Source organism: Lynx rufus, unplaced genomic scaffold, assembly GCF_022079265.1.
Source record: "Lynx rufus isolate CCGP_SWC_20201006 ecotype Redwood Valley unplaced genomic scaffold, mLynRuf1.p SCAF_17, whole genome shotgun sequence".
NCBI classification, from domain to species: Eukaryota; Metazoa; Chordata; class Mammalia; order Carnivora; family Felidae; genus Lynx; species Lynx rufus.
In genome coordinates, this window is record NW_025814831.1 from 40883649 (window position 1) to 40899442 (window position 15794).

A 15794-nucleotide genomic window follows, 5' to 3' on the forward strand; every position below is an offset into this window, starting at 1 on the left:
TGGTAAATGCTAAGTCATAAACATTAAGACCATAACATTAAAATCTGTCACATACAGTATAATGTAATGCTTTTTAAAGGTTAAAGAGTGACCATTAGCACAAGAATCAAACCCAAAAACAGGAGAAAAAAAATTCTTAATAAGTAGTGCTTGTTGCCTAAATTAGATCCAGAGAACAATTCTAAGATTTAAGCTTCTAGACATATTTACAAATGCCAATATTATCTTTTTCATAGAATCTAACACACGAATATACATAGAAAAAGAAACAAAGTGTGTTTTTTACTTATTAAGGATTCAGGAAGATAAAAAGAAATTTAATAATTCTTTCTATTAGTCAATAAGAACTAAACATATATTAACATTTTAACAGAAACAATGAATGATCATTTAAAAATTAAAGTAACAGAGAATTTTTAAAAATAAAATTAGGAAACCGAAAATTCAAAATGTACTGATATTTAAAAACAATCTGTTGTAATTAATTGGTCTAATGAATACAGTAAATTTCTAACTTTTATTTAACCACCATGTTACATGCTCTAAACAGTGAAGAAAGTATGTGCAATAATGACTTGCAGGTGAAGAAAACAGGAAGTTGCAGGGAGTTTGGGGGGAGGTCTCACAAAAACCAATATTAACTCCAGGTTATACACAATGTACAACATTGGCAGTTTTACATCTTGCTTCATGCCCCACTGAATTAAAGGGGAGCGTCATGCCAACAGCACTCAATGAGGCAGCAAAACATTACTTTGAGGACTAAAAAAATACGAAAAGAATAATTGCTATGCAGAGCCAGCTAACCTCAAAATTCTATCTAAAATCTCTTTATACTAGATGCAATATTTTTAAATATTAAAGTATATTTTCATTTCATGTCTAAGTTCTATTTTGAATTAATTCAATTAATTGTATAAAGGAGAAGCATTACCAAGGAAAAGTATGTCCCTCTTTGTATAAAATGATGGGGGAAAGAACCTTTCAATAAAATAATTAGAACATCAGTATTTACTAATTCATTCTTTAAAGTTTTCAATTTTCACAAAATTCATGTCAACAAAAAAAGGTAAAACACATGTGTCATTTCAACTGTTAAAGGCACAACTGACAATGATTTCAAGAAAAATTAGTGGAAATCACTAAGAAAAATATATTCTATTTTATATGCTGTCTTTATTTTTAGAACCAAATTTACATTCCACTTACACAAAGTAGATAGGGTTTATGAAACACATTTTCTATCTAAGCCTCATTAATGCCCTTACTCTTACTTTTCCTTACTTTCTCACCTACTTCTAATTTAATTATCTTGTTTTCTCTTTTTATTCCTGGTCAGCTCACATTTGGCCAAAAGAATGGTATAAAAATATACACATACACATTTACCTAATCATAGAGTTACAAATACCACATCAACTAGACTGACGAATTAAAGTATGTTACCACTACATAGAAATTAATTATGTGGACAGAAAAGGAAAGGGAAGAATGCAAAAGACTTTCCTGGAAAGGACGATTTCTACTGTGATTTTATGTTATCACCGTAGGTTATAAGCATCAAATAATATACCGTCAAATCTGTGAAACATTTCCAAAGCCTTAGTTATTATTACTGCTATTATCTAACAATGATGACTACTTGAGGAGCTAATTATTGGAAAACACAATTTGCAAAACACTGCCATTTCTTTCAAATACATTCTTTCTCATGCAAAAATATGAAACATAGTTCTCACAGAGTAAATAGAATCACTACAAATTTCACATGAAGCCAAAACACTTGAAAATGGGCTAGTTATAAGAAAGCCAGTGTTAATCAGGAGAAAACTGCCTTAAAAACAAAGCATTTTCATCAGTAAGCTTAAAAACATAAATAACCTATTAATAGTACACTGCCTTACATCAGTTACATTGCTCTTTCATCTAAAAATAAAACGGATATTGACAAAATGGGTTTTTTTTAATAAAGGAATAGAAGTTGAATACACCAGCACTGAATATGCCAATAAAAATGCCATTTAAATGCCATTATCCAGCATAATAAAAAGAAAAAATAAACTCTGAATACTAATGATTTGTTCAAGACATTTAGCATTATTACATACCAGTTCATCTAAAAAAGCTTGCTTGTTCTTCCTTTTTAGAATCTGCTGCAGTTGTTCTTCTTTTTGAATAAACAGTCTTCTTTGTTCATTTTCCTGTCTTTCTACCTCTAAAGCTTCTTCCAATTCCTCCTGTTCCCGAGTCTAAAACAGAAATATTTATATATAGCATGGAATAAATTTAGTAACCAAAATCAATCCTTTACTGCACTCTGACACTTTCTGGATACATAAAACATACTAGTCACTTAAGAGTTTAATAGAGCAGCAATTCTACTCTGCAGGAACTAGAGTTCATTTTATTATTTCACATGGACATGTTACTATGAAAGAGAATGACACCTATCATTTAACTAACACCTAAACAAGTACACTTCACTCAGTTGCAGAGCTGTAGGAAATGTGTTTAATAAAGAATTTATTTATTGATCATTATTACAGATAGTTTTGAGTAATTCATTTTAGAGGATTTAACAAGAAAAACAAAAACAAAACCCAATAAAAACAACAGAGACAATCTACATACAGAACTACCAATTGAAACACTCCATTGAAAGGACTGACTTATTTAATAGAAACAATTTCCAGAACATTCTAGGTAATGAAAAGTTATCAATGTCCTAAGCTTCTTTTCGCTAAGCTGAAATAAGTCTTTATGATGCTAGAGTTCCAAACATCATCATGTTGCAAAAAACTGAAATTATTTTCTAACATAAGCATATAAATTTCAAGTCTTCTTTGTGCACTGAAAAATTCAAAATTCAAAGCTAATATGTAAACAGAATGAACTATAGTTCTACTCATTCTCCTTTTATGGAGTGCCTCGGAAATATTAAATAATTCCAGGTTCTGAAATTTATTCCAACTTAAAGTCATGCTTAAAAGCAATACTGTACATAGTCTTTGTTCTTTCATTCTTATGAATGAAAAATACAGTAAAATCTAAATGGCTTTATTTTAAAGCTCTTTTTTTTTTTTTTTTACTTTGACAGAACAATGAGAATTTATGGCACCTTGAGGTAAATGCAGAACGGAGGAAGAGAGCATAATAGGTTTGAGCATCATAAATATATGAATAGCAGACACCTCAGAGAAAAATATATTTATATTTAAAATAATATTTAAAACCCTTCGGACTTCAAGCTGTATTACAAAGCTGAAATCATCAAGAGAGTATGGTACAGGCACAAAAGCAGACACTCAGATCAATGGAATAGAGAACCCAGAAATGGACCAACAAATGTATGGCCAACTAATCTTTGACAAAGCAGGAAAGAATATCCAATGGAATAAAGACGGTCTCTTCAGCAAGTGGTGCTGGGAAAACTGGACAGAGAGATGCAGAAAAATCAACCTGGACAACTTTCTTACACCATACACAAAAATAAACTCAAAATGGATGAAAGGCCTAAATATAAGACAGGAAGCCATCAAAATCCTTGAGGAGAAAGCAGGCAAGAACCTCTTTAACCTTGGCCGCAGCAACTTCTTACTTAACACGTCTCCAGAGGCAAGGGAAACAAAAGCAAAAATGAGCTATTGGGACCTCATCAAAATAAAAAGCTTCTGCAAAGCGAAGGCAACAATCAGCAAAACCAAAAGGCAACTAACGGAATGGGAGAAAACATTTGCAAATGACATATCAGATAAAGCATTAGGATCCTAAATCTATAAAGAACTTATCAAACTCAACACCCAAAAAACAAATAATCCAGTGAAGAAATGGGCAAAAGACATGAATAGACACTTCTCCAAAGAATACATCCAGATGGCCAACCAACACATGAAAAAATGCTCAACGTCACTCATCATCAGGGAAATACAAATCAAAACCACAATGAGATACTACCTCACACCTGTCAGAATGGCTAACATTAGCAACTCAGGCAACAACAGATGTTGGCGAGGATGAGGAGAAAGAGGATCTCTTTTGCACTGCTGGTGGGAATGCAAACTGGTGCAGCCACTCTGGAAAACAGTATGGAGGTTCCTCAAAAAATGAAAAATAGAACTACCCTATGACCCAGCAGTTGCACTACTAGGTATTTATTCAAGGGATAGAGATGTGCTGTTTCAAAGGGGCACATGCACCCCAATGTTTATAGCAGCACTATCAACAATAGCCAAAGTATGAAAAGAGCCCAAATGTCCATCAATGGATGAATGGATAAAGAAGATATGGTATATGGATACAATGGAGTATTACTCGGTAATCAGAAAGAATGAAACTTGCCATTTGCAACTATGTGGATGGAACTAGAGGGTATTATGCTAAGTGAAATTAGTCAGAGAAACACAAATATCATATGACTTCACTCATAGGAGAACTTTAAGTTACAAAACAGATGAACACACAGGAAGGGAAGTAAAAATAATATAAAAACAGGGAGGGAGACAAAAACATAAAGAGAGGGGCGCCTGGGTGGCTCAGTCAGTTAAGCGTCCAACTTCAACTCAGATCACGATCTCGCGGTCCCTGAGTTCAAGCCCCACGTCAGGCTCTGGGCTTATGGCTCAGAGCCTGGAGCCTGCTTCTGATTCTGTGTCTCCCTCTCTCTCTGCCCCTCCCCCATTCATGCTCTGTCTCTGTCTCAAAAATAAATAAACGTTAAAAAAAATTTAAAAAAAACAAACAAAAACAAAAAACAAAAACATAAAGAGACTCTTAAATATGGTGAACAGAGGGTTAATGGAGGGATTGTGGGAAGGAGGATGGGCTAAATCGGTAAGGGGCATTAAAGAATCTACTCCTGAAATCATTGTTGCACTATATGCTAACATGGATGTAAATTAAAAAAATAAGTTAAATAAAAATTTTTTTAGAAACCCTTTACTAGATTTTTTTTTAGTTCACATATTAGATAAACTCCCAAAAAACAAAATTCTCAACCAAAAAGATGATTCACCTACAGTTCAAACTCAGTACTATATCCAAAATTAAGTTTAGCATCTGGCCTCCCAAAGTGATCACACACCTATATTCCTTGTGTCCACAAAGTGCACACCTACATCTCAGTCAACTTCATTTGAAACTGCAAATTTAGCTCTATTTACTCCCTCTCTCCCTCCCATTCCTCTTAAATTAAATCAGTCTCTACTCCTATTAGCATCGCTCCCTATAATTTTACAAATGTTTCCTTCTCTATTGCCAAGGTCGCTACTCTAATTCAGGCCCCCCAGTGGAGAGGAGAATTCAAACTTCATCTAGAAGGATTAGTAGGAATAAATGCAAAAAGTCAGGGGCTGAGATATGAAGGCTGGAAAAGAGAACTACTTGATTAGAGGCATAGAAGCAGAAAAAGATGAGCCACATAGTAAAATAGTGCCATAGAATCAATTAAGTGTAACAAGATACAGTGAAAAGAGAATTGATAGAGTGGTAAATTCTCCTTGCAATGATAAAAGGACACACAGAGAAAGAAAAGATTTCATAGGGAGTATTATGGGTTAAATGTATCCCCCCCCCCAAATATATGTTGAAGTCTTAACCCCTAGTACATGTAAAAGTGACCTTATTTGGAAATAGGGTCTTTGCAGACATAATCAAATTAAGATGGGGTCATACTAGAAATTCAGACACAGACACACAGGGGAGAAGGCCATGTGGAGACAAAGGTAGAGATCAGAGTGGTACTGAAGGTTCTGACAACCACCAGAAGCTAGAAGAGGCAAGGAAGGATTCTTCCCTAGAGCATTTAGAGAAAGCATGACCTTGATGATACCTTAATTTCAGACTTCTAGACTCTAAATTCCTTTTTTAGTAATTTATTTCAGTGGCTCTTGGAAACCTAGGAGGTTGAGGCAAACACTGGAAACGGTAGTTTTTACCCCCATTGGAGAGTGGAACAGCTATATGGGCAGAGAAAACAAAGGTGCAAAGACATGAATAAAGCTGGAATGCTTAGTATATCCAAGTCATGAAGTATGGGGGTGGGGGAAAGCTCTAGATAAAACTGGAAAGGAAAGCAGAGGACAAATCATGGAGCACCCATCAAACCATACTAAGGAAATCTGTGTCATTAAGGAAATCTGAGGGATAACTTTAGAAAGATGATTAGAAGCAGTGAAGTATTCAGACCAATGGGATCATAACTGAAGACAGGAAAACTGGTTAGAAGAACATTTCGATACCCAGATAAGAAATGATGAGAGCCCTAAATAAGGTAATAATAGAATTAGAGGAGGAACCAGGTTTGAAAAATGATGGGGAGAGACTATCAACAGTATAGGAAGACAGACCAGATATGGCTTGAACACTCGGATAAAGAATGCAAGAGAAACAAATGGTAAACATTTAAAAATTCAGCTCTGGAATGCTGAATTAAAAGTGCCTATAATAATCAAGAAATAAATGTCTATTAACGATACATACATATATATATACACACATATATACATATACATATATACATATATATACATATACATACATACATATATATACATATATGTATACATATTACATAGTAAAATTCTACAAGCTCAGGAGAAAAACAATATGCTGCAGAAACATTTGAGAGTAATTAGTATACAGGGTTAACTCATAGAGAGAAGCATTGAAAGGAACCATGTTTTAGAGTCAGGAAGGAAAGCTTAAGTCTCCTAATCTTGAAAGGGGAAGGTGAGGGCAGCAGGACGAGGAGGAGAATGGAGTGGCCCCACAGAAGTTAAGAGAAGTTAAGGGAAGAGGGATTCCCTATCAAGGGAGAAGCCTACACCAAACACAGCCAACAGGCCCAGTGAGATTCAGACCAACAGTTCATCATCTTTGACAACGAGAAACTGGTAGCCTCAATTTTCTCACTGAAATAGAATATATGAGCACCTTGGACATAGTAGATCTCAATAAATATTGATTGGCTAGCTAGCTGACTGAATAACCGGGAAAACAGCCATCATTAAAAAAATCAAACACTGTGGGAATGAAGAAGAAGGTAATGGACTGAGAGAAGGAAAACAGGTTGAAAATTAAAGGTCTCTGTGTTCTTCCTCATGGCACTACGGTACCCAGTCAACCTCCCTTGCCTTCACCTCCTACTCCTAATCCATCAGTATAGGACTTGCTATTTTAAACTCAAACTGTTTCTCCAATTCATCCCCACCTCTCCATTTCTTGTTTAAGTCACCTCTGAACCCACCAACATGACTGCAATAACTTCCCATTGGTTTCACAAATTCCAACCTCGATTCTCTCAAATTCAACCTCCAGGAAACCACTATATTCATTCTAACAAAGACAATACATTATCGCTTGGTTTAAAACCCTTCAATGACGATCATCCACAACCAAGTTTTTATAACATTACTCTAAGGAATCTTGAATTCTCTAATAAGATGCCTAAGGTATACTACAAAGAGACTGAACAGATGGGAATTCAGCCTATCCCTCTACCCACTAAGAAAAGTTTGGTTTCACTTCAACCAAAGTATTCCAAGCAAGTTTTCATTTGAAGAAAAAGTTCACCGAAATTAGATTATTCTTTTACTGCAACACTCACTATTATTTCCTAGCTTAAAACTCTGAATGAGGGGTGCCTGGGTGGCTCAGTAAGTTCAGTGACTCTTGACTTTGGCTCGGGTCATAATCCCAGGGTTGTGAGATCGAGCTCCATATCGGGCTGAGCGTGGAGCCTGCTTAAGATTCATTCTCTGTCTCTCTCTGCCCCTCAACCGTGCTCTCTCTCTCTCTCTCTCAAAACAAACTTAAAAAAAAACTCTCTCTCTCTCTCTCTCTCTCTCCGTCTGCCCCTCCCCCACTCTCTCTCTCTCTCTCTCTCTCTCTCTAAAAATAAATAAATAAATGAAAACTTCAAAGCTCTGAATGAAAAAAAGTACTCACTTAAAAGGAACATCCTTCTATTAATGAGTTAAATGGCGCTAATGGAACAAGTTACCTAAGAATACCTATTTTGCATGTATCTTCTAACTCAGTGAAAGCTACTGGGCAAAGAGAGTAATTTTTATGTCACACTGATCCTCTCAGAAATGAGACACCTTTCTAAGGAAGGCAGGCTGGGTATGAATGGAATTAGAATGTAGTGTCAATCCCTTGAGAACTTTATGGCAGGAAAGAAGAACTGAAATGAAACACTCCTAAGACTATAAAGAGAAAGTCCCTCTAAACACAAGATGAAAACACAAGCTATGTGATCCAAATATGACTTGTATCATTTTTACCAATGATCACAAATTCCTGACAAAGTACCTCAAAAATAATCACCTCTGCTTTCCTCTAAAACTGGAAAGTCCAGCATTAAAAAAATGACAGCTAAACTGTATAAGTTGGACAATTAAATCTCTGCATGCTCACAATTCATCTCTCTCTCTCGCTCGCTCTCTCTCTCTATATATACACACACACACACACACAATACACATACACACATATGTGTGTGTGTGTACATATACATATACACATATATGTATATGTATACATATACAAATACTATATACATATACATAGTATTTCTGGCCTAGATTTCAGCTAAATTCTTTGTAATTTTAACTAGTTTTAGAGGAAGATAGCTTTTCAGGAATCAGATGGAAACATTCATTTCTAAAGCAAAATAAGAAAATACTTAGCAACCAACCAGCTTTAACTTATTTTTCTGAATGACATCTTTGTTTTCCTTTTGGTACATCTCCATTTTCTTTTTGGTGTTGTCCAAATCCACATTATTGGTCAAGTTGAAAACTGCATCAGAAAGGAAACAATGACATGAAAAACAGTTTTAATATAAATCTTGAGTGGACAATAAAAAAAATTCATCACACTGACTTAATTCATCAGATTGTCATTACTTACAGCTATATTTATGTCCTTTTACCTAATACCTACTTTAGAAACTAGTTCTAGTTCAGCAACTATGTTTCCAGAGCCAAAGACTATCAGACTATCACACAGAATATCTAAATCTCTGAATCACCCCAGAAAACCTAAGATACGTGTTTGTCATAATCACATTAGATTTGATTTTTAAAGTCCCCATTTTAACTTTAAAAGTACATAAAAGATTACTTAAATTATTTAAATACAAAGAGTAAGTCTGGGATCTATTATACTAGTCAGAATCAAAACTGAAAAGAATCTGTGCTCTACAAAGAGAAAATGTATCCATCAGAATAAAAAATATTATATAATTATATAATTTATAGAAAACAAAAACAAGTTTAATTCACATTCCAATGGTCCCTATAGTCTAGATGTAAAGAAGCATGATATAGGGGCACATGGTGGCTCAGTCGGTTAGGTGTCCAACTTCAGCTCAGGTCATAATCTCGCACTTGAGCCCCACATCGGGATCTGAGCTGTCAGCTCAGAGACTGGAGCCTGCTTCAGATTCTGTGTCTGCCTCTCTCTCTATCCCTTCCCCGCTCTCTCTCTTTCTCTCAAAAATAAATAAACATTAAAAAAAAATTTTAATAAATAAATATGATATAGATAGCAGTTAAAAATTAACTAAGAAGGTAAAGGATAAACTGGCACCAAAACTTAAGACTGAAACTATTTCATAAGAGAAGCCACTGAGGTATGTTCAAAAAAGATGACGGTAGGGGCGCCTGGGTGGCTCAGTTGGTTGGGCATCCGACTTCAGCTCAGGTCATGATCTCGCGGTTCATGGGTTCGAGCCCCACATCGGGCTCTGTACTGACAGCTCAGAGCCTGGAGCCTGCTTCAGATTCTGTGTCTCCCTCTCTCTGCCCCTCCCTGCTCATGCTCTGTCTCTCTCTGTCTCAAAAATAAACCATTAAAAAAAAAAAAACATTAAAAAAAAAAACAAAAAAAGATGATAAATTTTCAATGAGTTAGATTTTTTAATGTATAATTATTTAATAATTTTATAATTTTTTATTAATTCTGACTCAAAATAATGCCTTACTCCCTTCTAAGTTTACCTATATAAATCAAAGTGTCAATATAATACTCTGAATAACAACCAGAAAACTCTTTTGGTACAGGGCACCTGGGAGGCTCAGTCAGTTAAGCATCCAACTCTGGCTCAGGTTATGATCTCACAGCAGTTCATGAGTTTGAGCCCTGCATCGGGCTCTATGCTGTCAGCACAGAGCCCACTTTGGATTCTCTGCCCCTCCCCTTTTCGTGCACACTCTCTCTCTCTCTCAAAAATAAATTTTAAAAACAAGAAACTCTTTTGGTACATACAAATTCATATCATAAAGTACCACCACACTACCCCACATGTTACTGTGTTTGCATCAGCCTGTCTAAAGAAAAATCCAGGGGCGCCTGGGTGGCTCAGTCGGTTAAGCGTCCGACTTTGGCTCAGGTCATGATCTCGTGGTCCGTGGGTTTGAGCCTGGCATCGGGCTCTGTGCTGACAGCTCAGAGCCTGGAGCCTGTTTCAGATTCTGTGTCTCCCTCTTTCTCTGACCCTCCCCTGTTCATGCTCTCTCTCTCTCTCTCTCTCTCTCTCTCTCTCAAAAATAAATAAATGTTAAAAAAAAATTTTGTTTAAATTAAAAAAAGAAAAAAAAAGAAAAAAAAAGAAAAATCCATATTATTAAGATTCTCCTGTTCCATAATTCAATTCAGACCTGCCTGGGCTTCTTCTGTAATCTTTTCCATCCATTATTACCTATTCTATCCCTTTACCAATTACTTTTCCCTACTTCCTGCTTGTTCTATAAACGGGTTTCATCTACCCTAAACAACTATGCTCTAAGCCATGTCTCTAAGTGAAACAGTGAGCCCTGTCTCACTCTTTCCTTTAATAACCATCTCAAATAGTTGCTTGACTTTTTGCTTTTACTTGTTCTTTTTTTTTCTTATTTGAGTACAGTTGACACATAATGTTATATTAGTTTCAGATGTACAACACAGCGATTCAACAACCAAATGTTATGATATGCTCACCACAAGTTTAGCTATCAACTGTCACCATGCAACCCTATTACAACACCAATGACTATATTCCATATGCTGTACCTTTTATTCCTATGACTTATTCATTCCATAACTGGAAGCCTGTATCTCCTACTCCCATTCACCCATGTTACCCATCCCCTCACCCCCTCCCTACTGGCAATGATCAGTTTGTTCTCTATTTTTATCAGTTTGATTCCACTTTTTGTTTGTTTTTTTAGATTCCACATATAAGTGAAATCATATGATGTGTCTCCTAAGGCAAAGGAAACAAAAGCCAAAATAAACTACTGGGACTACATCAAAATAAAAAGCTTTTTGCACAGTGAAAAAAAAACCATCAACAAAACAAAAAGTCAACCTGCTGAATGAGAGAAGGTATTTGCAAATGATATATCTCATAAGGGGTTAATATATAAAGTTTATAAAAAACTGATACAACTCAACACCAAAAAAACCCAAATAATCCAATTGAAAATAGGCAGAGGAGGGGCACCTGGGTGGTTCAGTCAGTTAAGCATCCAACTTCAGCTCAGGTCATGATCTCACAGTTCATGGGTTCGAGTCCTGCATCAGGTTCTCTGCTAACAGCTTGGAGCCTGCAGCCTACTTCAGATTCTGTGTCTCCCTCTGTCTCTGCCCCTCCCCTGCTAGCGCTCTCTCTCTTTCTCTCTCTCTCAAAAATAAACAGTAAAAAAAATTTTGTTTAAATAGGCAGAGGACCTAAATGAACATTTTTCCAAAGAAGATATACAAATGGCTAACAGACACATGAAAAGATGTTCAACATCCCTAATCATCAGGGAAATGCAAACCAAAACCACAATGAGATATCACCTTACACCTATTAGAATGGCTAAAATCAAAACAGAAAGAAGTAACAAGTGTCGGCAAAGATGCAGAGAAAAAGGAACCCTCATATACTGTTGATAGGAATGTAAATTAATACAGCAACTGTGAAAAACAATATGAAGGTTCTCAAAAAAGTAAAGGTAGAAATACCATATGATACAGTAATTCACTACCTGGTATTTACCCAAAGAAAACAAAAACACTAATTCAAAAGATGTATGCACCCCTCTGTTTATTGCAGCATCATTTACAATAGCCATGATACGGAAGCAATTCACATGTCCGTCAATAGATGAACAGAAAGAGAAGGTGTGGGATATATACATATACAATGGAATATTAGCCATTTAAAAAAAAAATGAGGTCTTGGCATTTGTGACAACAGGTATGGACCTGGAGGGTACTACACTAAGTGAAGTAAGTCAGACAGAGAAAGTCAAATAGTACCAAGACTTTTGGATTATAGAGCCCTGTAAGAGTTGAAAAGTAATACTGGGAGCCCAACATAGCGTTACCTATTTTGTTGAATAAGGCATCAAACATACCCTAAAAACCAATTTGATCCATAATTTCATTTTTATCTCCTCAAAGGCCACCTTATTTCAGAACGTCAAATTATCATAATCATTGTTAATATCCCAGACTCATTTAGGTACGTAGAAAAAACAAAAGCAAACATCAATTCTATGATATGCAATCTTAAAACTCTGGGAGAAATTAGAGAAAATAAGAAACAATAGCCCCTAGCTACTTCTCCAGCCTTTTTTTTTTACCACAAAGTAGAAAAGAAAATAATCATGGTGGTAAACCAGGAAATCTGGCTAGGATACAATGTAAGGCATTCCCCATAAATCACATTCTGGTCCCAACACACAACAGAGGAGGAGGCTCAAAACTACCAAGTGCCCTTGGAAAGTCAACTGAGATCCATTAGTTAATACAGTATGATTCCACTACCTTTGCCAATCGCTCACATTTTACTCCTTGTATTTAACAGGTCATCTATTAAGCCACCAGATCCAGTAATCTACCATCCTCAGTACCTATGCCACTCAACAGTATTCATCACTTACGCTTCCTTAGGCACTTCCTTCTCTTGACTAACTTAAATACATTCTCCTGGGGGCGCCTGGGTGGCGCAGTCGGTTAAGCGTCCGACTTCAGCCAGGTCACGATCTCGCGGTCCGTGAGTTCGAGCCCCGCGTCAGGCTCTGGGCTGATGGCTCGGAGCCTGGAGCCTGTTTCCGATTCTGTGTCTCCCTCTCTCTCTGCCCCTCCCCCGTTCATGCTCTGTCTCTCTCTGTCCCAAAAATAAATAAACGTTGAAAAAAAAAAATTTTTTTAAAAAAAAATACATTCTCCTGATCTCTCTCCTACCATTCCAACTACTCTTTCCTGTTTCCATCTCTGGCTCTTCTTGGCCTCTAAGTAATCTATATAATTCTAGCTTTTGCCTTCTTTCCTCCCTCCCTATTCTTGAGGCAATCTCATCACTTCCCATAGTTTCAACCAAATAAATGCCAGCAAAAGCTGACACCATCTCAAAGTGCATTTCAGAAAACCAGTTAATAGATTAATGAATGACATTAATGACACCAAGACTTAACACCTGATTCATCTGACCCACTCTCCTTTGCATTCCACAAACACCAGTTCCCAAATCCTACAGTTACCACCAAAATCTCTTTAAAACTGCCCTTATTCTCAAAGTGCCCTGACAATATACCAAACCATATAATATTTCTCCCTGGATAACGTATAATAATCTCTGCCTTCATTTTCTATTTCCAGAATCTTCGCATCTGACCCTACACTCTAACCAATCCGTAATATACAGTGCTGTCCGACTAATATTTCTGAAGCATACCTCAAATCCCCTTCCAGTTCTACCATCCTATAGTGCTCTCATCCCCTCTGCCTTTCCCCCTTTTACTAAATAAATAAATAAATCAAACACTTTCGAAGCCTTTCTTTTTTTTTTTAAGTTTATTTAACGTGTGCATTCACACGTTAGGGAGGGGTAGAAAGAGAGGGAGAGAGAGAATCCCAAGCAGGCTCCATGCAGTCAGCCTGGAGCCTGCTGCAGGGCTACATCTCACCAATCGCTGAGATCATGACCTGAGCCAAAATCAAGAGTCAGACGCTTAACTGAAACTAAAGATCTCTCACTGGGGAGATCACCCCTAAACACATGAACTGAATAATACAAGACACAATATCATCAAATGACAACAGGGAATAACTAAAAGTATCCTTGCTTCATGCATTCAACAATATTTAGTACTGTTCTAGTTGTTAAGTGTTTATTAAAAGAATAAACTATCGTGGGGCACCTGGGTAGCTCAGTTGGTGAAGTGTCCGACTTCAGCTCAGGTCATGATCTCACAGTTCATGGGTTCGAGGCCCACGTCAGGCTCTACACTGACAGCTTAGAGCCTGGAGCCTGCTTCAGATTCTGTGTCTCCCTCTCTCTCTGCCCCTCTTCTGCTTGCACTCTGTCTCTCTTTCTCTTTCTCTCAAAAATAAACATTAAAGGGCGCCTGGGTGGCGCAGTCGGTTAAGCGTCCGACTTCAGCCAGGTCACGATCTCGCGGTCCGTGAGTTCGAGCCCCGCGTCAGGCTCTGGGCGGATGGGTCGGAGCCTGGAGCCTGTTTCCGATTCTGTGTCTCCCTCTCTCTCTGCCCCTCCCCCGTTCATGCTCTGTCTCTCTCTGTCCCAAAAATAAATAAAAACGTTGAAAAAAAAAATTAAAAAAAAAAAACATTAAAAAAATTAATAAAAGAATAAACTATTCTTCCTTTTTTTAAAAATTTTTTTTAATTTTTATTTATTTTTGAGACAGACTGAGCATGAGTGGGGGAGGGACAGAGAGAGAAGGAGACACAGAATCCGAAACAGGCTCCAGGCTCTGAGCTGTCAGCACAGAGCCCGACGCGGGGCTCAAACCCACAAACTGTGAGATCATGACCTGAGCTGAAGTCAGACGCCTAACCAACTGAGCCACCCAGGAGCCCCATTAACTATTCTTCCTTTTAATGGAATCAGCTACCAATTAACCCTACAAAGTTCTGATTATGTCATTCAGTCATGAGTCACTCAGTTCACTCATTGCTTCTGCATCCACAATGCCTTGAGAAAAGAAAAATCCAACCTTATCTCTTACATTGCTTTTTCCTTTCTGCTCTGGGAGTTCTGCAGATTCCTCATAGCCTCTTCAAGAAACAATGGAAAGATTGCACAATTCCAACCAGAGAGGCTTTGCTTCATTTGTTTGCTTAAAATGATCTCCTCAAAATTTTGCTTGAAGAATACAATCTATAATGTGTGTGTATCAAGTATCTACAATATACATATGACAGGCACTATGTCCAGGTTCGGCCTAATAACATCACTTAAACCTCCCAAAAACCTTCTGAGATAGGTATTACTATTATTCACACTTTATGGATAAGGTTTAAAGACATTAAATAACTACATCCAAGTTATACAGGAAGTAAATGTTGTAACCAGGATTATAACTTAGGCTATCTGATTCTAAAGCCTAAACTTTTATCTACAATGCTAGGTATATTGCTTCTCTCAATGCCTGAAAACCACTAGTAGCACAATTCAGCTCTTCTTCTACACCTGTACAGGCCCCGTAATTTCCTACCTCCAAACCTGTGATCATACTGCTTCTCCCAGAGGATCCATATTTTAGTACCAACCTCAACAAAGAACAATTGTGGATATCCTTATCTGGCCTACCCTTCTATACCCAGCTTAATCAACCAGCTCTTCTTCATAACTCACTTTGCAGGTACAATCTCTCTATCCCTGAATGCCCACAATACATTGCCTAATATGCTGGTAGCACTTACCCACTTTCTACCCTATAAAAAAAAAATTTTTTAACATTTATTTAATTTTCAGAGACAGAGAGCCAGTGAGGGAGGGGCAGAGAGAGAGAGAG

The 15794-nt window shown here is 36.9% G+C and overlaps 1 protein-coding gene across 1 annotated transcript in view; it reads right to left on the reverse strand.

Moving 5' to 3' along the window:
* MNAT1 (MNAT1 component of CDK activating kinase) overlaps positions 1 to 15794 on the reverse strand; it is a 217955-nt gene that overhangs the window by 130406 nt on the left and 71755 nt on the right. Inside the window, exons 4-5 of the mRNA XM_047079558.1 lie at positions 8696 to 8799; positions 2109 to 2249 (exon numbers count right to left, since the gene is read on the reverse strand). Of these exons, the coding sequence (XP_046935514.1) occupies positions 2109 to 2249; positions 8696 to 8799 (245 nt within the window). The remainder of the gene's footprint in view (positions 1 to 2108; positions 2250 to 8695; positions 8800 to 15794) is intronic.